This window comes from Eptatretus burgeri, chromosome 15 (assembly GCF_056783735.1).
Source record: "Eptatretus burgeri isolate ZD-2024b chromosome 15, Ebu_testis_v1, whole genome shotgun sequence".
Lineage (NCBI taxonomy): Eukaryota > Metazoa > Chordata > Myxini > Myxiniformes > Myxinidae > Eptatretus > Eptatretus burgeri.
The window spans coordinates 19,844,639-19,872,184 of record NC_140975.1 but is presented as its reverse complement, the minus strand read 5'-3'; the positions used below and the strand labels follow the sequence as shown (position 1 = coordinate 19,872,184).

General features: G+C 44.9%; 1 protein-coding gene across 3 annotated transcripts in view; it reads right to left on the bottom strand.

Moving 5' to 3' along the window:
* LOC147011685 (Golgi-pH regulating cation channel-like) overlaps nt 1-27,546 on the bottom strand; it is an 80,440-nt gene that overhangs the window by 13,868 nt on the left and 39,026 nt on the right. For all 3 annotated transcript variants that reach the window (XM_085857162.1, XM_085857163.1, XM_085857164.1), the window contains exons 6-11: nt 18,633-18,677; nt 18,420-18,509; nt 16,434-16,527; nt 16,018-16,079; nt 15,712-15,895; nt 7,583-7,682 (exon numbers count right to left, since the gene is read on the bottom strand). In XM_085857162.1, coding sequence (XP_085713288.1) covers nt 7,583-7,682; nt 15,712-15,895; nt 16,018-16,079; nt 16,434-16,527; nt 18,420-18,509; nt 18,633-18,677 — 575 coding nt within the window. The remainder of the gene's footprint in view (nt 1-7,582; nt 7,683-15,711; nt 15,896-16,017; nt 16,080-16,433; nt 16,528-18,419; nt 18,510-18,632; nt 18,678-27,546) is intronic.

Below are 27,546 nucleotides of genomic sequence, written 5' to 3'. Positions count from 1 at the left end.
GACATGGTGAGGGTGGGGGGAGTTGTTCAACTCCAACAATAATTGCTGAATTCTCCACAGGGACCATTTTATATAGTGGAATACTGTGCAAAATGATATAAATCTGGAACCTTTCTTACAAGCATTAGCACATTACCCGAAGGGTGATTGTGTTACTACCCCTACTCCCGATAGCAACACACAAACAGGTAGACAGGACAGCAGCATCCAAGATGTCATTGAAAGCCTGGATTTTAGTTTTGACCCAGGAAACCCGTAATCCCAGTGGCTTCGACTCCTCATTCAGCATCTCGTGGGCCCCCAAAATGATATCTATACTCTCCGCAAAGATGACTGCATCATCTGCGAAATAAAGGTCAGAGATCTTGACATTCCCAAACGATGCACCGCAACTTGATCTCTCCGACATCCTCCCCAGAATCCAGTCCACACAAGTGCTGAAAAGTGTGGGGGCCTAACGAACAACAGTAACAACTGGAAATAAGTCAGAGATGGTATCACCACATCTCTCAGTACTCTCAGTACCAGAGTATAGTTCCGGCATCAGATCGATCAGTTTTTGTGGAACCCCACGAAGACCAAGAATCCTCCAGAGGGCATCCCGATTCACTGAATCAAACGCTTTACAGAGATCGACATAGGCTGCAAGCAACCCCTGCTGAAACTCTCTTCTGCGTTCGGTGAGGACCCGAAGAGCAAGGATACGGTCAATCGTTGACCTCTTTGGTGTAAAGCCTGACTGCTTTGGACGCTGGTGCTCAAGCAGATGGCGGCGAACCCTTCCAAGAATTATCCGAGCAAAGACCTTGCCCGGCACTGAGAGCAGCGTCACCCCTCTGCAGTTCTTGCAATCTTGCCGATCACCCTTCCCTTTCCAGAGAGGGACAACAAGACCCCTCTTCCAGTCAGTTGGGATGATGCCTGTGTTCCAGGCAGAGCACAGAACTGCATGCAATGACATGAGTGCAGCATTTCCACCAGCCTTGAGAAGTTCAGCATGGATGCCACAGATCCCTGGAGCTTTACCCCATTTCAACCGGTTCACCACAGCCTGTGTTTCCATAAATGAAGGTGGACCACAGTTGATTGGAAGGTCAGCAATAGAGATTGCAACCCCCCTGACATCCAACTCGATAGCCTGGTGCATCAGCCTGGTACAGCCGCTCAAAGTAACAGCCCAGCGGGCCTTCACTTCGGACTCCTCTGTGAAGAATACCCCACCCTCAGCTCTCTGCAGTACACCGAGGGACGGGCTTGGGGGAACGCAATGTGCGAATTCCCCTGTAAGCAGGACGAGAATCACTTGATCACAGGTGATGTTCTACCCCCTAAGATTCCTCGCACATAGGCCTCCTTGTCCACCATTCGTGTACGTATAGTTTTACGCTTCAGCTCCATGAACAGCTCACCTCTGCCATTCAGCCTGGCCCTGTGACTCTGGTCAATGGTATTCACTGTCCCTTGAGAGACAAAAATTCTTCTTTGCCCTCCGTTGAGTTCCAAAACATCTCCCAGCAACATCAAGGATGGTGGTCTTGAAGGCACTCCACAACTCTTTAGGATCCCCCAAAGCACCCAGACGCCCAAATCTCCACAGCCTGTTAGCAAACTCCTCAGTTACCCTCTCATTCAGCCTCGGCTGGGATGGTACCATTCTCCTGGATTTGAGCTGCAACTTCAGAGTTGCTACAACAAGCCTGGGGTCAGTATTGAGGAACCGAGCACTCCGGTAGCCAATGTAGTTCTGGATCATCCTCCAGCGACCATCAACGAGCACAGAGTAAATCTCCTTTGCCACACCGCCAGCTTGGGAATACCAAGTCCAGCGATGAGCCTGTGGGTACTGAAACCATGAACCAACCACCCTCCCTGTCCATGACTTCTTGCAAAGTCAAGGAACTTAGTGCTATTCTGATTCACAGTTACAGACCCATGGGGACAAACACATGTCTCATAACCATCCCTATCAGTTCCAGCCGATGCATATAAATCCCCCAAGACTAGAAGAGTATTTCACCTGGTGCACTGATCAACCACAGACTCGAGCGTGGCGTAGAATACATTCTTCACGGTGAGATAACTCACCTCAGTCAGACCATTTACAGAGACCAGGGAAAGGACACACAAGGGGTGATGAATCCTTTGTCTCGTAATACGCTCATTGACCAGTGTTACCTCAATTATCATTGGAGTCAGCTTATTGGACACAGCTGCGACAACTCCTTGAGTATGGTAACCATCAGAGCAACCAGACTAATAGTAGGTGTCACCACCCACCATGATCTCGCCACTATCTGGTCTCCGAACCTCAGAGAGTGCTGCAATACCGATGTCCAGACACTTGAGCTCAGATGATGAGAGACAGGTGATCATCTCTCTTCGGGATAGGGCATTCAAGGCACCCACCCGAAGGGACTGCCTCAGGTTAAACCAAGGAGACCACCATCTGATGGACGACACACAGAGTGAGATGTGTCGTCTGGCATGATGAAGACAGTAGTAATGTTTACCACGTGTATTTCACAAAGTATTTCTCTTCTATTTGAAGTGTAGATCTGTGATTTATATTAAATAGAGATTGCAGTGAAGAATGGATGAGGAAGGATTAGGTTATACACTGTGGCAAATGGGACAGGAGCAGGGACCAGTGGGAATTCCACGCAATGTAAAATGTGACTTCAGGATCTCAACTCCCCCCCCCCCCCACTTCCTCCACCACCTCCCTCCCACCCCCTTCTCTACCATCACCTCTCTCCCCCTCCCCCCCTCTCCTGCAGCACCACCTCTCCCCCCTCCTCCAATACCACCGCCACCACCGCCTGTCTCCATTCCCCCTCCTCCAACACCATCACCTCTCCCCCCCTCCCTCCACCTCTACCTCGAGCCCCCCTCCTCCACCTCGATAAAATCTCTTTTTTCTCATAAATTAATTTTCATAAAAATCTTTGTGAGTGTCATGAAAAGATAAAATAATACTTGAGAACTTTGACAGTGATAAACAGGAAAATACAACTGATTATATATTGGCGAATTCTGTGAGCAAGACTTGCATATTGTGCTCCGCACACAGCCTGATCTCAATTATGTGGTTATTTTCGCCATCTTGTCGGCAATATTATTACTTCAACCTGTTTCACAGCTTCAGTTTACCATTCAAACCCTCCTTCTAAAAACTGAGCGACGCCCTGATCCTCACTGGGCAGGTAAGCAAAAATCCCATAATGAACGACTTGTATGTAAATGACAAACGAGATGCCCCCTTCAATGGAGGGTGCACGTGCATGTGACGTCACATTTGCTGTCCACCATCTTGGAGTACCAACAAACAAAACGAAACTACACGTGCACTGCAGCATTGTATTGACATTTGTTAAAATAGGAGTTAAAATGGTGAATTTTTGCTCATTATTTTGTTGTGGCAATTGTGCCGATAAGAAGGATTGGTTGTCATATCACCGACTGCCAACGGCACAACAATCCAAGGATTTTGACTTGGAGGCTTGACTTGCGAATTATGAGGGATGTTCAAGAGGGATTAGGAATGAGATTCTCACGTCCAAGAAACGGCGTGAGTGCGAGTGTGTGTTTTTATGTGAATTGTTGTTCCATATTTGAACTGTATTGATGAATACTGATACTGCATCAACATTTTGAGTCTTTTAATTATTTTCAGGAAACATAAGTTTGCAACATTCATCAGTGGTACTGTGAAGGTCAACTGTGAAATGGCTTCAAAGAAGAGGAAAACAGAGAATTTCAAAATGAATGGACTAAATCCTTCACATTCATATCAAGTTCGGCTGGGAACTTGCCTAAACCTATGAGAAGCAGCTAAAGGAGAACACTTTTTAAATTAGAGAGAAGGCGGTTACAATGGGATCTGAGACGTTTAAGATAATGAAGGGTATGAACAAAATAAGTGCAGAAGAGTTTTTCAGCAGAACAGACATTGACAGGAAAAGGGTGGGGGGGGGGAGGGGGGTCACAGTTACAGAATAAAGAGAAGAGGAGAGTTAGGACAGTAATAAGGCAAGGGCCTTTTACCCAGAGCAGTAAATGCATGGAGAGGTAGATAGGTATCTAGAAGCATTGGGGATAGAGGGGTAACTGGAGTGGTGTACATGGAAGTTGGCAAGAATGGTTGGTAGCTGAGGTATGGATGGGTTATTGTATACCTGTGTCGTGATGTCTGTGAGAGGGTCTCATCAAACGGCAAATTTGCTGTCCGTTTGTTCATCACCCCTACCCCGCAAACAAAACAAATAATACACCCGAGCAGGTTTGACGGTCAGCTCGGTACTATCTAGAATGGAAACTGGATATTATAAACTGGGCCAGACGACAGAGGTAACGAGAAACTAGTTGGTCGAATTAATTATTAATAATCCCTATAAAACCCATAATGCAATATAGCCGTCCGATGCTTCCCTATAGGCCAGTAGTTCTTAACGTTTTTACCATCACACCCCCCCTCTTAGTATGGAAAATTCTGGATGCAAAATTCTTCCATGCTCTTATTAACACTCACAAGTTTTAGAAATATGCCCCCGATCGACGGAAGGGTGTAAGAGGATAGAGACTTTCGATATAGGCTATAGAAATATCGGGACTTCCTTATAGGACTTTTGAGAAACCGGAACTAGTTTTCCTGCCAAAAGTCTGAAATAGGAAGTGGGTTGTGATCGACATGTGTCCAGCATTATCTATATTCGTAGAAGGAATAGAAAGATGAACACAGGAGAGGCTATTTTTACTTTAGGGGTAAAAGCAGGAGTTGCAGAAAGAAAGCAGGAGTTGCAGATGTTTATAACAAATCGCTGTTAAACGAGATTTAATATTGTTGTGGGCCGGGGTTCGGTGGTGATAAACGACCACTAGGTGGAGGCGTGGAGCAGTGGAGTCGTCTCTCACCGAACACCCGGAATTTAGGTCGTGACTCTCGGATAAGTCAGAGAGTTCATGGGTCCCTTAGCGGACCGTGGTCGCCAATATTTTGACGGCATGAGGTTGGGTTCACTTGTCTAATTCCAATTTACCTAAGTACTCACGCCGTCCAACTACTGGGGAAACCACACCCTCGGCCGACTTTGTCCGAATCGAGTCGCTATCACCGACTCGGATCCGGTGTAACTGACCGTAAGTTACCAAAGCCGCGCCGGACCAAATGAACAATTTACGGCACGAACGGCTTTACTATTTCTGAATACGCACCTTACAAGGTCAATGGGAGAAAGCACAGAAAACGAGCTGGTACATTTAACAGGGGTTTATTTTACAAAGAATAATCGGGGAGGGGAGACACAGAGCAGAGTTATCACCAATAAAAGGCAGGCAACGTACAATGAGCAAAAGCACTTAACAATCCTACTTAAAGACGGGGCCCACGGACACGCACACACACAAAAAAGAAATGGACCCGTGGGCCTTTAGTCGGTAGAGCCGGGTACCTCCCCGCCTCGTGCGGTTTCACCGGACCCGCACTTGCGGAGCTCGGAGCCCGTGGACGGGAACGGGGATCCCAGCTCGAGCGCTCCAACGCAAACCACCACGGTGGGACTCGAACCCACGAACCAAAGTCCACGGCCCACGTCCCCGGCAGCTCGGCCGCCACCACCACGAGAATCCACCACAAAGGGCCGCAGACGCTCGAACCATGACCGCAGACCAAGCCAATCGCCACAATTACTGCAGAACACCCTCGTCCTGACCACCACACCCCTCTTCTTAAGGTGGGAGGGGTTTCTTTTCCTCACCACTCGCCTCCTGATTGGACGGTCGGTTGTCAGGCGACTTGTGGCGGCCCTTCATTGGTCAGGCCGAACAATCCATCTGGCTAAGGCGGAGCCAGCCCTGAGGTGACGAAACCTCCGCTCACGTCCGTGGTCCCGAACATGTGCGTAATGGCGACCGGGTCAAGTGAGGGTGGTGTCGTTGTTGTTGTTGTTTATGAGGATGTAGTTGTAGTTGTGATGAGGATATAATAAACCTGACTATAAAATAACTCGTAGCGCACACATGTAATTCCCATTAGACAAAGGGGATGGATTCTAACTATAAACACATACTTATCGAAATAACTGAACTACAGGGACTCTGGCTGCTTGTGTGCACACGGTTTCCAAATCCGTAACAATATAACGTAATGGTCGAGTGTAAAAGTGTTACAGAGTGCCCATTTTAAGCTGGTCAGGAAGGAAATTGACGCATCTTACCTGTATAGACTACACGTCGTCACGCACACTCCGTATTAGTGTCACATGACGTGTCAACGCGCCTGCACAATTGCACGGTATCACGTGAAACAAGGCAGCTCGCCATCGGGGGAAATGTTTCAACAAAATCTTAAAGCGTGTTTTTCACCGGAGTTCTTTCAGATACTTGTAGAGCACATCCCCAAACCATCTAAAATATAAACATTAATCTCACAGACGTTATTAATAAGCAGTCCCTCAGGAGGACAGGTTACGAGGTGAAGCGGTGAACGGAAAGCATGTGGTGTCCCTTCCAGAGTCTCACGGTTATTTGAATGCAATATATTTTCCTCATGAAAGGTTCGTTTCTGATCAGAATTGCACGAAAATAATCTTCATTAAACCTGTAGCTACACCAGAACGTCGCAAAGTGAGAACAGAAATGAACTAGAACTTAAGATAGCCTCGTGATGCGATATGGAAACAGATGGAAGGCAATGGAAGCTACTCACTGCAATGCATTCCACACAGACCGAGGATATAAACATTCAATTTTCACAAAACTTGATGCAGCAGAGTATTATTCAACCTTAGCGACTATGAAAAGTGAAAACAGAATTTAAATTGAACTTAAAATAACCGTGCAAAGCCGTGTTGAAGTCAACGGACCTCGTGTTTCCCAATAAACAGGACCAGCCGACAGAGGTAACGAGAAACTAGTTGGTCGAATTAAATCTTCTTAATAATCCCTATGAAACCCATTATGCATTATAGCCGTCCGATGCTTCCTTATAGGCCATTCGACCAATCGGTCATTTTGCACTTGATGACCCTGTAACCTTGACCCCGAGGCAAAAATGCGAAAAAGGGCTCAGACGATCCATAGAGAGCAACTCGTATTATCATCGTGTCAAGTTAGAACTCAATCGGCCGAGACGTCTAGGAGGAGATAGAAAAATAAAAATTGACAGACGGACGGACAGACAGACAAAAGGACGGACCTGAGGACATCGAACAGTTTTATTAGGTCAGCGAGCTGACCTAAAAAGTAGAATTTTTAAAATAATATATATATATATATTGTCATACTATTTATATCCTTCCTGTATGTATGTGCATGAAGCACCCTGGTGAAGTCTGTGTTTGCCCCAATGTTGTCATTCATACTCTTCCACACACCCCTTCAAACCCCCAATGAAATCAAGTTGATAAATTGTTGGAATGAATTGATATGGTGTAGATCTAGCATGGGCTTGGTGGGCCATCGCATCAAATGATTCTCAATTTTGAAATTAAATTTCTTTGAATATAAAGCAAAACCTTTCAGACACAAATGAAAGACTTTGCTGTGCATGACATCAAACAGTGACACAACAACTGATGGTACTTACTTTACAATACCGTAGCCCAAGCTGACAATGATGACCAGCAACCGAGCTAAGGTCCTCTTGACGGCAGAGACGAGCTCCGCAAACACGACTGCTCCATGTACTGGAAGTACAAGGTATGTTAACCAACAGTGACAGAACCTCAGCCAAAATCAAATATAAGAATAAAAGGCTGTCCTAACATATTCAACATCAAAATTGTGATCAACTATCCAAATTCATTCATGTTGTCTTTTTGGAGATAAAATAAGTCAGACTTTCAAGACAAGACAAAGCGAAGCGAAGCCGGACTCGTTGAATATACATTGCTTGGCAGAACCTTCGGTAACCTCATAATATGGTGGCAAAGGTCCACAAAAATAAAAATAAAATACAAGTTTTTTTAGACGTCTGGAAAAATACTTTCAAGTGTGGAAAATCAAGTTGTTCTGTGGTCGTACCGTTGAGTCCGTCGTTATTTGACTCACGTGTGTTAGTTTATGTGCCTGAAGATTGAAGGAAGGTGATGCTGGCTCATCACATCAAGGAATTCCAAAAAAAAAACCGTCTAAAGCGACAACCCTATCAGCTCTAAAGCATTAATGAAATTGTACAGCAGGACAAAAATAAATTGCATGCAAAATATTTCGAATTACGAAAAAAAAGTTGAATGCTTTATTACCTCCGCCACGGAAGGTGGATGGAGGTTATTATGTATTCTGCCCGATTTGTCTGCGTTTGTTTGTGAGCAGGATATCTCAAAAAGTTATGGACGGCCTTGGATGACACATGGTGGACAGGTTGGGTACGTGACAAGGACGAATTGATGAGATGTTGGTGAAGATCCGAATCCGGATCCGGAGAGGATAATTTTTTAATTTTTAAAGTGATTCTTCACCATTGAGAGATGGGACCAAAAATGATATATAGTACGATATTTCAAAATGTTGTGAACAGATTCAGACAAAACTCGGTGGACAGATGTGGTATGTGACAAGGACTCATTGTTTACGTTATGTGAAGGTGAAAATCAGGATCTCGACACTAGAATTTCCAAAGTGATTCTTTAGCGTTGAGGGATCGGGCCAAAAACGACATCTCAAAAGGTTGTGGATGGGTTATGATAAAAGTTGGTGGATGAGTTGAGTAGGTGACAAGAACAAATCGATGAGATTTCGATTCAGGACCGGATGCAGATCCGGCCGACCAGTGGGATACAAAACGTAAACCGTTCAGCCTGGCGGAGGTACGCGCTCTACCGAGTGCCATTCTAATTTTCACTGTTGTTTGAAAAATGCCTCTTCTATGTAAAATGTTTATTCTACCATACATGTCCTCTTCACACCAGAGCGGAGCCGAGCCAGAGCACTCCATTATGGGCATGAAACAAGGCCTGGCACAGGAGGATGAGCGGTTTTAATGAGGTCAGCTGATGATAAAATTTGCATCTTCATCTCTCCTCTTTTCCACATCATTTTCAATACAACATCAAAGAGATTTGAAGCAATCTTCTATTTCTCAGCATCAAATATGGCATAAAGAATGAACAAAAAGATCATCATTCCTATTTTTTTTTAAAGCAGTTAAATGCTGGGATAAACCCAAAAGAAACCAATGTAGGTGACGTCTGTTATGATGATATGCTAGGTGGTCATATTTTGGACCATTAGCTGTGTGTTAATCAGCTGTCGGGATTCTAACCTTGCTTGTAATTGTGTATTATTCAAACCTTGCTTTAAAATGTTGCTTTAAATGTATCATGCTGTTTTCACTATGTCTTTGATAACTCTTTATGACTCTGCAGCTGCACAACAGCATGTCCTTGGGAAAACTGTGTATGCTGATATCCCACACATTCCTGTTCTTAGTCATCACCAGAGTTTCGCCTTTGCTATCAGCAGGTGCCAGTGTAGGGGTGTAGGAGTCTTAGAAAGTTATTAGTTTGCAAGATGAACTGTTGGGTTGCGAATCTGAGGATTGACTGATCCAACTTCCCTGAGGGCCCCTAGGGAGGGGGGAAAGAAGCCCACTGCCGCATTTATTTCTTTATTTCTTTATCCCTTAAGCACACACTTGTAGTCCACACCCATTTCTGCTTTTGTGTGATTATATATACAACTGTTTTGAAGTAAGAATCTCAATGTGGTCTGGGGGCACCTGACTGAAGGGCCTTTGGGCTGCATTCCGCATGCGTAGTGCCATCTTCTGAAATAAATCGTATCATTCGAAAACCCTCATTCGACTCTGTCATTACTCGGCCGAGTGAAGAGTCATAACAATTGGCGACGAGGATGGGATGCGACTGATGCTGGCGGTGTGGACGGCGGGACTCCACTTGGTGTACAGCGATCACAATGGTTCAGCTAAAGGTACGTGGAAATTGCACGTATAGGGCACCTAAGACAGGGAGCCCTAGTTAGGTGAAAACTGTACACTTGGTGGGCAGTGCCCCGCTGGACGCAGCTCCAGGATCTGCTCGGATCAAGAACTGTAACGGTAAAACATATGAGGTGATTCGAATGCGGTTTGTTTGAAGGGCACAAAGAGGGCTGGCAGGCCGTATGTTAGAACCGGTAAGGGTCGAGGATAAAGGTATCCGTGTGAAATAAGGAGGAAACAGGTTGGAATCCTGTACCAAGAGAGGGAAGGTTAGAGGCCTTCATTGGGTTTGAGGCTATTAGGCGGCGGGTCGAAAGGGATCTCGGTCCCGGTGTAAAAGGAGAAACGATTTACAGCTATTAGGCGGCTGATTGAAAGGGATTTCGGTCCCGACGTAAAAGGAGAAACGATTTACAGCTATTAGGCGGTTGGTAAGATAAGAACAAAAGATGGGGGAATAACTCTGCAAAGAACATAGAGTTACCCAAAGGAACAACACTTAAAGTTATCGGTGAAAGTGGAAAACACTGGAGAGCGTTTGCAGCGTGGCTAACGGAGTCACAAAGAGAGACAGGACGTAAGCGATTAGATTCAGAGGGAATCTTGAACCAACGGGAAAAGAACACAAGGTTAATGAGCCAGGAGAAGGGCTGTTTGTAGAAGTTACCTGTTTGGATGTATTTGTGAATACAATGTGGTGGGGAAGGTTGAGTTTTGTGTTAGACGTAAGTTGAGTGTTCCAACCTGGAACTTGTATGTGTGGAACAACTTGTATGTTTGTATGGAGATAATGATGGGTCGTCATCGTCAATGTGAAGACTTTGGACGAGGTGAATTGCGCACACCAAATCTGGAGGAAGGACCATGATGACCGATTCTGCACGTGTTGTTAATTCAGTGATGGGAAAATGTCATTGAGAGAGTGTGTGTGTGTGTGTGTGTGTGTGTGTGTGTGTGTGTGTGTGAACTGGATGGGGAATTGAATAATTAAAACCACTTCAGCAGACAGTTTGTCAAATGGACCAACGTTCGGATTTTCTCATGGTCCGATAAACTCTGTATGCTGTTTTGGCTTTGAACACTGTACGTGATAAATGGATGGTCTCCACGGAGCATCATTTTGATTTCAAATTGAAATTCAGTTCTGTTTCCACTTTGCATGTTTCGTAAGGCTGATCGACGTTACGGGTTCGTTTTAACGTCAGTTTCAATTCTGGTTTCATTGTTGGGGTCATTAAGCATGTTTTATGCTTGACTTTCGTAAATCTGGGAAAAAAACTTATTTTATGGGGTTTTGCGAGTCACATGACGTGCCATAGGATTTAACAGGCGCGCCGAAAGCACGAAATCGTCCCGTCGAAGGACAGCTTATCGTGAGGGTTTACGAAATAGATTAGCACATTTTACAAGATGGGGACGCCCTTCATAGGATTCTGTAAAAATTCCGATTTAAAACGAACGTATTTGAGATGTCGTCAAATATTTGTTCCGTGAGTTTGATGGTAAAAACCAACGCGCTGATAAGACGTATTGCTCATGTGAGTGCGTGATGACGTAATCACGCATGGGCCCAGCGCGCTTTGTCAAACTTGAAAGTGCAATTAACACCCTGCTGTGAACGTGCCTGCTTGTCGGAGCAATGTACAAGAATTTCTCGAGGCGGCTGATTTTGAATATGGTGGACAAACTAGATTTTAAAGAGATAGCTTTGTGGTAAAATTAATTAATAAGGACATTGACGTTTCAAAGGATCGCTCGATTTTGTGTTTCGAGGCGAGTGCACGCGCTATCGGAACATGGAAGCGACAATGCTTTGAAACAAGGCTGTAATATATATATATGTTTGTTCCGGTTGTTGTTGTTGTTGTTGTTGTTGTTGTTGTTGTTGTTGTTGTTGTTGATTGGGCTTCGTGACCGGAAGAGGAAAAGAAAAAAAAAAAAAAAAAGAGACGCGGAAGAGGCGCAGGACCGAGGGATTTAGGATGGATGGTGTTGTGGTAATGAAGTGCCGTACTGTGATTAGCGGCAACGGAGATTGGGCGGATGTGGCAGCACTGTGTATGGGGGTCGGTGGCTGGTGATGACTCGTATGCCGCGTGCTCCGTGGAGGGTCGTGCTGGAACAGTAATGGTATGTAGTATACTGTATTAGGAATGGTGTACTCTGAGGAATGTAATTGGGATTAGAATATGGAGTTTCCTTTCAGTATTATGTGTACAAGTTATTGTATTTTGTTATTCTTACCCTATGTATATTTATGTTGTTGTAGATATGCGTATGGGTTTTGTGAGAATAAAGCCGATCGAAAAGGTTTATTGTTGATTACTACAACAGATGGAAAGGAGGATTTAAATGCTTTGAACAAGGAACGGATTTTATTTAAAGTGGGTTTATCTTTTAGCCGCGTCTCGCGTAGTAAACGCCGGCTCTAAGAGTTCCGCGTTGTTCTTATTATTATTCTGGTGAAGACAAAACCTTTAGGACGTGGCTCTTGGACACATTTGTCCTTGTTTACATGTCAGACATCCAAGAACAAGGACGTTTGGTAGGCTACGCACTTATGAGGATAGCGGTGTTTTTGGGAAAAATTACGGGCGGGGCTCGTGCTGTTTGAACACGCAGCCATCGTGGGCCTTGACGAGGGAGCGTTTCGATTCTCTGCCTGTCAGGGTCGAGATGTTTGTTTGGAAGCGGACAGAAAAGCATGTCTGTTGTCTTTATATGAGCCTCTATCTGTCAGGATAAATTCATTGGATTTGGGAAGTATAAGCGGAATTAAAGGGATGTAGAGGAATGGTTGCTGAGCAACGACATCGATCTGGAAGGAATGGAATTGGCTTTGCACTGCACTCACTGTTGACTACGATGAAACAGGGCAGGATTATGAATACGTGGCCAAAGCACATAGAGTTTACACCGTCAAACGCTCTCTGATGACAACCAACCGATGGATCGGGAAGGAAGGAGCGGCGGTGGAGGTGAAACAAGCCGCCAGAGAGCGCGAACTAATGAAGCACAGAGAAGGACTAACACCGTACATCTCAATGGCAGTTAGTAACGGACATAGTGCAGGGGAGTTAGGAAGAATGGTGAACAGATTGAGATGCGCCCCAGAACCACAAGATGGGGCAACGAACACCAGAACACTTTACTGGCCGTCAGACAAGGAGATGGATGGAAGGTATGCTTGCCTGATCAAAATCCACAGTAGTGTACAGTAAGGTCTCTGGCCTTCACGTCCACTCACCACGCACCCAGAGCAACTTCCAGTCCTGCAAGCTCTAGCCATGGTTGGAGCCTCATACGGAGGTATCATTTAAAAATAATCTTTTACACAAATACTTGTCATTATGTTGCAGTTGACTGCAGTGTTCAGTGCAGTGGCATGCTGTAAACCTTGTAGTAACGGAGACAGTGACAGAACCTTTGACGACACAACATGCAACTCCTGGTACTGACACTACTCCTTTGTGGGGGGACCTATCACTAGGCAACACACTAACACACTCAAGCCAAAGAAACCGTATACACCTCCGTGGCAAAGGGGGACGTCAGAAAATGCAGAAAAGACAGAAGTGGCTTGGCAGAACAAAACGCAAGACAAAACCCAGTGGGGGCACTTTGCACAAATAGGATTCATATGGGGTCAACACGCATCTCTAATTACCCAAGTTCCATGGGCCCCGAAAGAACCCTTTTGGAGTATAGTTGTGAAATCTCAGAAAATACAGTAACCTCCCAGAGAAGAACACATTTCACTTATAGGTGTTTTCACCTATAAGGCTTGAAGCTCTCACGAGCGATCGAGTGGAACGCAAGGAGGGTTACGCAGGGTGGAGATCTATATTTCATGACTGGGGAGACTGGTTACTGTGCCTGGTAGGGGCAGCAATCCTAATCATCATGGGAATCATTTTTGGAGTATTTCTGATCAAACGTCTCATTTCCATTTGTCTAAAGAAATGCTGTGAAGCCTCACCCCTCACCCAGGCCATCATAATAATTAACAGCGAACTCATGGAGGAAGACCCCGAGGACCTCTGTATGGGGCCACAACCCGACCTGACCCCCACCAGCTGAGGAGCCAACAAGGTGTTCTGGCGGAGGGCGCCCTGGGGAAGACTCTTCCAGGTATTACTGATTACTCAACGAACTTTCAAGTGAAAAGGTAAGCCAAACATGGACTCATACATCTCACTACACACGAAGATACAGGAAGTTGTAACAAGAAAGAAAGGAAATCTACAAGTAAAATGCTGATGGAGGTTTATGATAGATGTGGCAGTGTTTTGACTAGCATATGCATAATCGTGGAAAATGGACAATACCAGATAGTGAAGGAATGTATGGAAAATACTTGTATGACCCTTATATGTAAATATGCATCTCATGAGACTCTTTTGTCTTCTAGCGCAAGTTGAGAAAGGAGCTTACACCATGCCTTGAGCACTCACAGTGCTGCTCACCCATTAATACATTTGCATATTGTAAATATTATTGTTGTAATTAGTGTTGAGTATAATTGCCTAAATAATAATGTTGCTGTTAATATTGTATAGACTTGTAGTGCCTTTAATATTGTGTGGACTTAACATCAAATTTGTATATGACAACTTAATGGGAGACTTGTGGCAGTGGGCAAGATAAAAGGCAACAGAAGCTAACCTGAACCACCGGCAGTTGGGGACTTCTCATTTGGGGAATGTTGATGGCTATCCACGGCATTTGCAAATCCCGTTTGGCAGGCACGGGGGCCTAGGGGTAGCTGCTACAGGAACCAAATAGGGGTCCACTCGGTTGGTGAGTATCAGGTGTGGCTGGGTATGGTCAAAATATGACCAAGGAGGGAAACTGTTATGATGATATGCTAGGTGGTCATATTTTGGACCATTAGCTGTGTGTTAATCAGCTGTCGGGATTCTAACCTTGCTTGTAATTGTGTATTATTCAAACCTTGCTTTAAAATGTTGCTTTAAATGTATCATGCTGTTTTCACTATGTCTTTGATAACTCTTTATGACTCTGCAGCTGCACAACAGCATGTCCTTGGGAAAACTGTGTATGCTGATATCCCACACATTCCTGTTCTTAGTCATCACCAGAGTTTCGCCTTTGCTATCAGCAGGTGCCAGTGTAGGGGTGTAGGAGTCTTAGAAAGTTATTAGTTTGCAAGATGAACTGTTGGGTTGCGAATCTGAGGATTGACTGATCCAACTTCCCTGAGGGCCCCTAGGGAGGGGGGAAAGAAGCCCACTGCCGCATTTATTTCTTTATTTCTTTATCCCTTAAGCACACACTTGTAGTCCACACCCATTTCTGCTTTTGTGTGATTATATATACAACTGTTTTGAAGTAAGAATCTCAATGTGGTCTGGGGGCACCTGACTGAAGGGCCTTTGGGCTGCATTCCGCATGCGTAGTGCCATCTTCTGAAATAAATCGTATCATTCGAAAACCCTCATTCGACTCTGTCATTACTCGGCCGAGTGAAGAGTCATAACAACGTCATACATTTACTTTGCCACATTGGACACCTGCTCAGTTCAAGATCATGTCCATTAGGATTACAAGTTAAATTTCTATGGTGTAACACTGCTTCAGCACCAAGAGGACAGTATCAGAACCAAATAACTGCACCCCTTAACAAATCATCTAATTTCTGCCAGGAACAAAATAAATAAACAAAGCAGAAAGACAGTCGTGTGTAACAGACGTGTGGATGCGAAACTGCAGTGAATCAGCAAGTCTGATGCAAAATAAAATAAAACACCGACCGGAAAGACCTGTCATGTTGATGCTGTGGAACTCTGCATAAAACACGGCCTTCTCCACCATGCCCAGAAGGATGACTGCACCGATCCAGAACTGTATGCGCAAGAGGTCTCTCCAGTAACGTGCGAGGCAGAATAGCCAGACGACACCCAAGAGCACGTACAAGATGCACAATACCATGTAAAACTATGAGACATGGCCAAACAAGAAATAATTAGTTCCGTGTGGTTTGGAATTGTCAAATTGCAGAAACAAGTCGGAACTTTTGAACCAAAAACCAATACTACCTCTATCTTACTACCACTCACCATCATGAGAGGCCACTCAGCTGCTGAAATATACCCCACCTTGCTTTTCAATTGCACCTCCACTGCACGACGTAAACACACACAGTCCATTCTATTTTGAGTCATGAACTGTTTCCCCAAAATAAAAACCCTTCGCAAAGCACCACCACAAAGGTCAACGAATGATCCATAAAATATATAATATGGAGGGGGGGGGGAACAACTTGAAATAATAAAAAAAATTAAACATTCATGGAGGTTAAAATTCATGATCAATCCAATACCAGAAATGTGATGAGAATAGTTCACTCGCATCCTGATTATTATCAATGCTTGGTTGCATTCATGAAAAAAACGAAGAAAGACCTGAAAGTGTAAAAAGTCTGAAAACTGTATAAAAAGGCAAACAAGGCAATCGAGAGAGGTCAAATGCTGACCATGCAGTGTCCAGTCGCTTGTGGGTTTGTCCAGGGATGAAATATCAATAACGAGCAAAAAGGGCCCATCACGCCAAGTCCGCGTCATCAGGTTCTTGTTGTTGATGTCAATATGGGGAGGAGAACAAATTGACATCACACACAAAAATCCCCAACAAACTGTGCAGGTAACTGACTACAACGTAACTTGGACGACAAGCTTCTTGTGCTCAATTATTAAACAAACCGGATTGCAATTCAAAATCTCGACAATAGCCACATCATCTATCTATAATTCCAGCAATCTGTGTGTGTGTGTGTGTGTGCGTGCGTGCGTGCGTGCGTGCGTGCGTGCGTGCGTGCGTGCGTGCGTGCGTGCGTGTCCGCTGTTTCTCGACAACCTCTGGTCCGATCTAGTTGAAACCTGCCAGGTATATTGCTGGGGACCTGAGGATGTGCCTTTTCAAGGTTTGATATTAATCGGATAAGTGCTTCCCAAGTTATGGCCATTTATTTACCAACCAATGTCAAGACACGTTGTTGCATGGGCGTGGCCGATGGTGAAGGGAAGCACAGCCGCGTTCCCCATTACGGGTTACAACGTACGGACTTCCGGATCCATTACGGGTTACAACGTACGGGCTTCCGGAGAGTGATGACTTCGTGTATTCTAATAATTTCTCGATTTCTTATGCACATTTATAGATAAACATAATGGCCCAAGTTATGATCGTTTTCATATTAGACGGTGTATAAATTTCGGGAACATCAGAGTGCTGGTATGCTCTGAACTAGGAAGTATTTTTTTTTCTCTCTCTTCTCTTCTCTTTTTGTTTTTCCTTGCCACGACATTGCGAAAAGGTAAAATACATTGGCGCTAATTGAATAATTGGGTATTAAAACTAAATTGCGAATAATCGTAATTGCGAATAATATCGAACTTCCGGGTCACGCACGTACGGGCACGTGAGAGGAAGAAACGGCCTGTGTGGTTTATTTATTTATTATTATTATTTGTTTTTTACGGGCACGTACTAGTCTATCTATAATTCCAGCAATGTGTGTGTGTGTGTGTGTGTGTGTGTGTGTGTGTGTGTGTGTGTGTGTGTGTGTGTGTGTGTGTGTGTGTGTGTGTGTGTGTGTGACCGCTGTTTCTCGACAACCTCTGGTCCGATCTAATTGAAACTTGCCAGGTATATTGCTGGGGACCTGAGGATGTGCCTTTTCAAGGTTTGATATTAATCAGACAAGTGCTTCCCAAGTTATGGCCATTTATTTACCAAACCAATGGGAAGACACGTTGTTGCGTGGACATGGCCGATGGGGAAGGGAAGCACAGCCACATTCCCCATTACGGGTTACAACGTAGGGCTTCCAGAGAGTGATGACTTCGTGTATTCTAATAATTTCTCGATTTCTTATGTGCATTTATAGATAAACACAATGGCCCAAGTTATGATCGTTTTCATATTAGACGGTGTATAAATTTCGGGAACATCAGAGTGCTGGCATGCTCGGAACCAGGAAGTAAATTTTTTCTCTCTCTTCTCTTCTTGTTTTTCCTTGCCACGACATTGCGAAAAGGTAAAATACGTTGGTGCCAATTGAATAATTGGGTATTAAAAATAAATTGCGAATAATCGTAACTGCGAATAATATCGAACTTCCGGGTCACGCACGTACGGGCACGTGAGAGCGAAGAAACGGCCCGTGTGGTTTATTTATTTATTATTATTATTATTATTATTATATTTATTTATTTATGGGCACGTACTAGTATAATCAACTCTACTCTCCATTTCACTCTTTCAAATCTCCCAACCCTCTTGACTACAACTGTAGACCCATGCATTCTCCCGTTTCACACGTGTTCGACATGACAGGACCCTCGACTCAGATTTCTGCAATCCCAATCTGAAAGGCCAATATATATTACAAAATGACGACCTAAGCAGCTCCACCTGCACTGGAACTACAGTGAAAAGTTATAACAGACACTGAACACACCTTAATTGGAGTTTCTTGAGAAAGTTTTTCCTTCTGTTCCACCACTTTATGCTTCTCCGATGGTTTGTCCTTGTTTTGAGTAACACCTCTCTTCAGCAAAGAAACAAAATCAGAATGTATTTGAGAGTTTGAATTGCTACACAACTGTCAATTAAATTGCACAAAGGGTACCACATTTAAATGATACAAGAAATAACAGTGCCAAAGTTGTACCTCTGAAGAGCGCTTGGTTTTCATTGTCCCATTGGAAGATTCTTCCTGGAGAAAATACAATAAGAGCGCAAATGAGCACAATACAGCCATCCCCCGTTTATCGCGGGGTAACGTTCCAACCCCCCCCCCCCAACCCCGCGAGAAGTGAAAATCCGCGATGAATGGATGCCTCGCAAAAAAAAAAAAATTAAAAAAAAAATCGACTCGTCTGGTCTGGTCGGCTTGGCAGTGATCGGGTTCGAGGTACCGGAGATCGACTCGTCTGGTCTGGTCGCCTTGGCAGTGATCGGTTTTGAGGTGCCGGAGATCGACTCGTCTGGTCTGGTGGGTTTGGCAGTGCTCGTCCAACCGCGGCAAACCTTTTTCCTTCCCGAAGCATATCGAGCACCTTAACCTACTACTGGAGCGTCAGGACCTTCCTCTGGCGCTTCGGTTCCTTGCCAGAAGCCTTAGAAGGTGCAGGGTGTTTGGGCGGCATCGTGGGGCTTGGAGAAAAAAAACGTAGAAAATATTCGAAGTTCACAAGCGAAACTTTGTCTCGTGCGTTGTGTGACTGGTCGAGTGCCACGCGTTATAATTTATTGCTTAAATAATTTATATTTTATATATTATTACCACGATATACCGGGGGAATCCGCAGAAAAAATTAGTTAGGTTCCAAGGGAAAACCCGCGATGAACCAGGGGCGCGATAGGTGAACCGCGACATAGCGGGGGATTACTGTATACGCCCAAAAAAGTCTGTGACACACACACAGAGATTGCTGGAATTATAGATAGATAATTGTGTGTGTGCGTACATGCGCGAACGCACGCACACACACAATTATCCATCTATAATTCAAGCAATCTCTGTGTGTGTGTTTGTATGTGTGCCTGCGACGCCGTTTCTCGACAACCACTGGTCCGATCTGATTGAAACTTGCCAGGAATATTGCTGGGGACCTGAGGATGTGCCTTTTCAAGGTATGATATTAATCGAACAAGCAGTTCCCAAGTTACGGCCATTTATTTATCAACCAATGACAGGACACGGTGCTATGACGTCACGTTTGACGTCACAATTAATGTTTTTTTTGTTTTTTTTTTATACGTAAGGCCACGCACGTACGGGCCCGTACCTACGGGCACGCACCTACAGGCACGCACATACGGGCACGTGAGAGCGAAGGAACGGCCTGTGTGGTTGTGTCTGGCACGTGCTTTGAAAGTTTTTTTTTTGCACGCACGGCCACGCACGTACGGGCCCGCACTAGTATATTCAAACACGTCAATTTATGAAGAACAAGAAGGGATATACAGAATTGTGCTACTACATGGAAAACAGCATCCTGGTTGCCATGGCAACCACTTTAGATGACGAACGTATGTCGCGACACACCATCTCCACAGTCTGTACCTATGTACCAAATATGAAACTTGAAAGTTGAAAACTTTGGGAGATAGAGTGCGGACAGGAACGGACGGACAGATAGACGGACGGACGGACGGACGACCGGAATCACATAATACGCCCCGATATATATATCGGGCGTATAATAAAAAAAAGTATAAGGATATATACATGTATTGGTTCACAAGCAAGTGACCACTATATTCGTTATGGGTGTGTGTCTGTCTGTCTGTCTGTCTGTCTGTCTGTCCCGAGCATAGCTCCATGGGTTTTGATCCGATCTTGATAAAATTAGGGTGCGAGGTTTGTATCATGATCTAGTTGTGTTTTCCAGAGAATGGGCAGAGCCACGCCCAAAAAACGTGTTTTTCAGGGGTAGCCGGTTTCAAGTTACATCTTCTCCGAGGGGGTTTGTCGAATCTGGCAGGGGTTTCGGTATTTGGTTAGCCCAATGGCGCCTGCATAGCCCCACAGAGCTCGATTTTTCATTTTCGTCCCAAGGTCAAGGTCACAAGGTCACAAACTTAGAAAATGTCAAAAAAAATCAATAAATTGGGCATCGAGCTCCTCGGGTTTTCAACTGTTTCGAATGAAACTTGATATGCAAGTAGTGCTCTTCGAGTACTACAACTTTCATCATTTACGTTTTTCCCGATTCCCGCCAGTTTGCCCGTGGCGTCCCCTCGTGAACCATCGCCGTCTCCAGACTTGTATGTACTTATTGTTATGGATTTCAGAATTGGATCCGACGAATGCATACAAACATTTAAGTCCTCAGACAGTTATTTCCCTAAAGGCCCGGTCACACCTTGACGTTTTAGCCAACGTATGCCGATTTTTGAATTTTTTTTCTAAAACGCTGGCACATGTTGAATACGTTATGGGTAAGTTTTGATAACATTGAGAGCATGCTGAAAAACACTGCCATAAGTCGTTGTACGTTGGCTTTAAACGTTGTACTTTTTGGTTGTCCTCAAACTTTTTCATGCTTGAAATTTCACGACGTATGCCGGCGTATGACTCACACGTTCCGCTACGCTGGCCACAAGTTGTATGCACGGTCTGCGATCGTTGACAGACGTCAACACATGCTACTTGTAAGTTAATCATAAGTTGAGACACGCCGAGGTAATGTTTAGCGTACCCAAAACTTATTTCTAACCTATGATTAACGTGTTGTTGGCACGTTACGCGATCGTTGCCACACATCGACAGACGTTACTTTTAAGTTACTCATAGGCTGAAAGACGTCGGTATAATGGATCGTCCTTGCGTCAGCGTCCACGGCCAGGACACTTATTTGCAGCATTGTTCAAACTTTTCTTCGGCATGACGAGGATGTTCACACTTCGATGTCTAGCTTGGCTATGATTCCAATTGTCCATCGGCAGCGTCTATTTAAAATAGTCGAGTTTGAGCGTTTTAACACGTTCAGAAGAAACGCTTCAAATTTTCAAACCCCAGCGTCAAAAAACAAAGGCGAGTGACAGCAATTTAAATCGTTCATTGTAAACAATGAAAATAGCTGAGTGGTACCGTTTAAAAGTCGTTGAGTGTAAAAAAATATCCAATTGTTGAGCGCAAGCGTCGACTTTCAATAGTGGGGTTTGAGCGATTTAACACGTTCAATAGAAACGATTAAAATTTCCGAGTGCCAGCGTCAAAAAACGTAGGCGAGTGACAGCAATTTAAATCGTTCATTGTAAACAATGAAACTAGCTGAGTGGTACCGTTTAAAAGTCGTTGAGTGTAAAAAATCCAATTGTTGAGCGCAAGCGTCTACTTTCAATAGTGGAGATGCAGCCATTTAAAACGTTGAGTGGCAGCCTATGAACCTACCCGTGGACACGCGGACGCAAGGACGATCCATCATAACCCACACCCTCCCCCTCACACTCACCTACTACTGCCAACATGAACAAACTACTACTAATACGAATACTAATACTAATACTGATACTGTTACTGCTGACATGGACATCGACTCAAAAAGGACTCAAAAACACTGTTGGGTTCCCCTTTTATGAGCAGCATTTTTATATACCAATTCCCAAAACCGCTGGGAACACGTCTTTATATGGCAGTTGTAAGCTAGAAACACATTCATTTTTTTTTGTCGACCGGAAGACATCATTGGAATACGTCTACATACGTCGATGTGTGTTGGGACTACGTAAAGAATTGGTTCAAAGCACGTCAAACATAAGTTAGAAATAAGTTTCGTGTAAAAAAGACATTACCACGAAGTGTTTCGACTTATGAGTAGCTTATAAGTAGCCTTTGTGGACGTGTGTAAGCGTCCACATATCGTGTGTAAAACTTATCCCCATCGCATGCGGAACGTGTGTCATACGCCGAGTACGTCGTAAAATTTTGAACATGTTTAAAATTTCTTGACGTACTCTACTTACTACGACGTATGATAGCGTACTTTAGCGTTCTACTCACGTACACCAAACTTACTCATACCGTATTTGACGTGCCCCCAACGTTTTAGACACATTTTTCTTAGGTCGGCATACGCTGGCAAGATCGCCAAGGTGTGACCGCGATGTTGTCACTTCCATTTCTACGGCAGTTATGATTCGAATCGTTGTGCGTCAGCCTTTTAATAGGCTACGTCACGACATCGTCGGCGATGCGTGCAACGCGCTATGCCGAAGTTAGACTATCGTTGGGCATAGGTTGTGTAGGCCGACAACAGGTTCAGCATTCGTTGGTATAAGTTATCTATAACACAACGAAACGTTCTGTGTCCATTACTAATATGTTATGCATACGACCAACTCGTTATGAATACGTCCGAATCTTAAAAAAAAAAACATCAAAAGTTCAACGTCAGCCAGCGTTTTACATACATTTTAATACGTTGCCATCGCTGGCTAAAACGTCAAGGTGTGACCGGGCCTTAAATGAATGTCTGGGATAGACCCATCCCCATGTCTGGTGGGATTCTAACTTTGATGTGTTGGAGAAGGGTAGAGAATAGATTCCCTTTCTTGTGGGATGGCTTTTTTCTCTTTACGACACATTCATGCACGTGAGATAGCCGTTAGCCCAACGGAGGCTCGTCTACCCCCTTTCCATCAGGACACATTGGCTTGGAGATGGACGATATATTTACACCTTGGACTTACAGGACATTTGATGAAGCACACCGCAGATTTTTCCTGAGCGGTTATTCTGCCAGTCAAACACGTCTGTGGATCATTTACCTTACACCCATGCCTCTTTGACACTCGACACCCACCTCTCTTTCATCGACGTTTGACATCCACCTTTTTCCATCGACGTTTGACGCCCCGTTCGGAAGCTCTACAGACGCTGACTGGCTCTTGTTCATATCGGGCTGAACGGAGAGGCGATGCTTGTTGTTGACGTTTTGTGAGCGCTTGACGTTTTCGCTTGGTAATTCTGGCAAATGGCTGTTTTCTGCCGTTCATCCAGCACCCCAAACATGGCATCGTAAGCCAGGCCTGTGTTGATTTGGGGTTGTATCTCGCTGTGGTAAGGAAGGAATGATCGCGAGGCTGACGGTTGGTCACGTGCAATGATGCACCAATAGGCAAGGTGGATTTGGCTGAAGTCTGCTTGAGGCTCCGCCCAGACCGATCGCCTATAAAAAGGATGGTAGGACCGCTTTCCTGACAGTTTTGTGACAGTTGGTGACAGCTGGTTACAGCTCCTCACAGTGCCTCACAGCTCCTTACAGCTGTCCGTTGGTCGTGGCTCCTGACAGTGGGTGACGGTGGACCGTTCCTGCTGGTTCTGCTTGCACCCGATTCTTGGCGTCCCTGGTTCCTGGAGGTGATGACGTGACATTGATTGGTGTTCGAGCCTGTTTGCAAGTGGGTGTACGGCGAGGCAGGGCGCTGGCAGCGGACTAAGGCATGGTCAAACATTTTGGGACACTATATTTGACGCACGACGACTTCTACCTTGGTAAGCCAAGACAAGATTTCTTTCTCCCCTGAATGAACTGCTGGGTACACTTGTCTCATGATGAATTAAGTAAGGCATAGTGATAAGCATCTGCTCCTTATCTATTTTTCTATCAATGTCTGTTGAATTCTTTATTTGTTTGAAATTATTTTGAATGATTTGAATTCATCTATCGACACTCAAAGGAAATAAAAAGTTCTTCAGTTGATTTATTTCTTATTAATAAATTCCTTGTTGACATTTCAACCTGTCCGCGTTTGTCCTTTCCTTCCATTGATCCAGCATTGTCAGAACCGAGATAGACGGGGAGGTAATTACCAAACTAATTGACCTGTCACAGTCGGCATGCACCAATGGTAAATGCTCGGCCGCCCTACGAAACATCTAATCAAGATAAGATTGGTGCATCACCGAGGGCATGCTCCCCATTCAGGAAGCCACATGACCTCCAGTTAAACAGCAAATTAGACGGTGGACACTGGAACTCGTGGTTAACTGATTGGTGTTCATGGTTATAAAACAACCCACCGGACCACAAATTGTGAGCAGTGGCTCCAGGTCCGGCTCTTCCGAGGACAAATGGGGATTAACCCCCTCATAATACACTCGGTAACCGTGGCCGTAACAGTGTGTGTGTGTGTGTGTGTGTATACACACACACACACACACACACACACACACACACACACACACACACACACACACACACACACACACACACACACACACACACACACACGTAAACCGAGGCGGACAGATGGATAGACACGGAAACAAAATAAAAAGACATGCAGATAGAAAGGGACACTTTGTTTTTACAGATGCATTTGAAACACCTTATAGCAGTATTGTCGAGGCAACTGCCCCTTGTGGCTACTTTTGTTTGGGCAATGGGCAAATTGATCAAAGCATAGAGTACAGGAGAACTGTAAGCCTGGTGTTGGCTTGGTGATGAGGGTGGCTGCCTTCAGATCTTAAGGTCCTGAGTTTGAGCCCCGTTTACCGATGAATTAACACCAGGTGGGGTTGACTCAGCCTGTTATCCTTCCGAGGTCGGCAAAATTAGTACCAGTGCACTGGAAGAAGGGCACAGCATCAGTGGCATAGCCATGCTTCTAAGAAATGATAACTACCCCAGCAGCCAAGATATAGATATAGACATATATATATATATATATATATATATATATATATATATATATATATATATATATATATATATATATATATATATATATATATATATATATATATATATATATATATATATATCTACGTTTGAGGGGGGGGTATGCATTCAAAGGGTAATTAGGATGTTTAATTAGGTATGCCATGCTGTTCGAGTGTACCAGGATCTCGATGTAATAAGTAGCAATTCAGTGGTGATAAGTTGTCTAGTAAATGTCCATTTCTTCAAGGGGGAAATGATAATTGTCACGTAATTAGATAGGGACACGGGATAGGGTAAGTGTGTCTGCGTAAACCCCTTTTAGTATTCTCTGGAGGCTTGCCGTAACGTCACAGGAAAGTGCTGCGGATGGCTCCGCCCCGTGATCACGATTGGCGGAAGGCGACGGCGGTGGGCCAATAAAACGGCTCGATTGGAAGTGACGAGGACGGGAGGATAAAAAGGTTCTGTTCGGGGTCGAAAAGAAAGAGGAAGAAGATCGGGACAGAAAGACCGTTTTTTGGGGGTGGAGGTTGTTGTGCTGGGAGCGTGCTTGTTTTTGCGCTGATTCGGCCCTGGTTTCTTCGTGTCTTGTCGCCTTGCTGAGCGTCGTGCCTCACCTTGGTTGGCTCTGGGGTTCTGCTGGCTCGGAGTATGGGGTCGAATGGCGGGCGGACCTGCCTCCCTCTCCTGCTCGCGGTTTGGCGCCGGAGCTGGTTCCCTGGCGGCTGTGAGCGGACTTGGGCCAAGACCAGGAGGTCGACAGCACCACGGTTTCTCCTGCCCCCCTGACGAGAGCAAGGCCAGCTCGTCCAACGCCAATCCAAGGACTGTTGCGTCCACACCACGGTCCAGCCTGACTACCAGGAATAGCTGCGTTTTGTGTGTGTGTGTGTGTGTGTGTGTGTGTGTGTGTGTGTGTGTGTGTGTGTGTGTGTGTGTGTGTGTGTGTGTGTGTGTGTGTGTGTGTGTGTGTGTGTGTACCTGGCACCTTAGAGGGTTTGAGATTTGTCTTTTCATTGGAATTGTCTGTGTTTTCCTCACGCCCGATCCCACACCATCCCGTCGAATCGCCCCGGATCCCTCTTCTTGCTGAGTCTTGTTATTTCTGGTTAGAGGAATAAATGTTATCAACTCAGTGAAAAGCGACTCGTGCCACCTTCCTCGTCCCGTTTGCGGTAGAGCGATTAGAACCGCCATCTTTGGGTTATAAATAAATAAACCGCCTCCATCGTTTCGGCTCATTCTACGTTGGCGGGACTGTTCAAGTCCCGTGGACGTCACATTGGTGTCAGGGTGTTGGATGTTCGAACCCCTCTAAATTATATTTGGTATCGGGAGAATATACCAAGATTAGAATCTCGTCAGGAATTGGAATATAAAATTACTACAGGAAAGCGCGCGAGCGCGGGAAAATTTTGACGGGATTTTTCAAATTAAAATTAATTGGCGGCAAACGGGACTTCTGCACCATAGCGGATGTGCAGATGTTTGAGGAGGAAGGCCACGTGTCGGGCAGCGAGTCGGGGGAAGAAGGGAGAGACGGGGGTAGGGTTGGAACCTCCCCCATTCCGAGCGTGGACCGTGCTTCATCGCCCGTAACGGAGCCGGCAGCGCCGGAAACCGGCACGATGACGATCTGGACAATGTTGGAACGTTTAATGAGTGCAATTACAGCACAGGGGGCAAAAATGACGGCACAGGGGGCACAAATGGCAGATATGACGGCACAAATGGAAAATCAATTCGTGACACAGAGGGCAGACATGACGGCACAAATGGAAAATCAATTCCTGACACAGAGGGCAGACATGACGGCACAGTGGGCAGAAATGACGGCACAGGGGGCAGAAATGACAGATTAATTGGGGGTAATGGGGCAACAGTTGGGTGCACGGATTGATTTAATGAGGGATGAATTGGGGGAAAAGATGGAGAAAATGAAAACTGAGATGCAGGAGTGTGTGGATGTTAAATTCGGAGAAATACAAAGTAAATTCGAGGATAGATTGGAGGAAACAAAGGTAGAAATTACATTGGAGGGGGAAAATATACAAAAAAAATTGGTAGATAAAATTGATGCAACGAACATTCGGGTTGATAAAGTGGATGAAAGCCTGGAACGTCATCGTGCCTGTGTGGATGCTTGTATGCAGCTGCAAATAGAAGAGTGGGGAGAGCTGAGGAAGCAAGGGATGAATTTGGCGGAGGAGGTAAAAGGATTGGAGGCTCGTTTGGACGAACAAGATAAAATTATGAGCCAAGATGAAGTCTTGGATAAAGGCCTGGTAGAGCCATCTTTTGTAAGTAGAGTGTCCATTCAACGTTTGGAACAGGAGGCAAAATTGACCCATGAGACCCTCACCACAAAACATCTTTGGCCACAGTGGGCTCCGAAATTGGATACGCAGC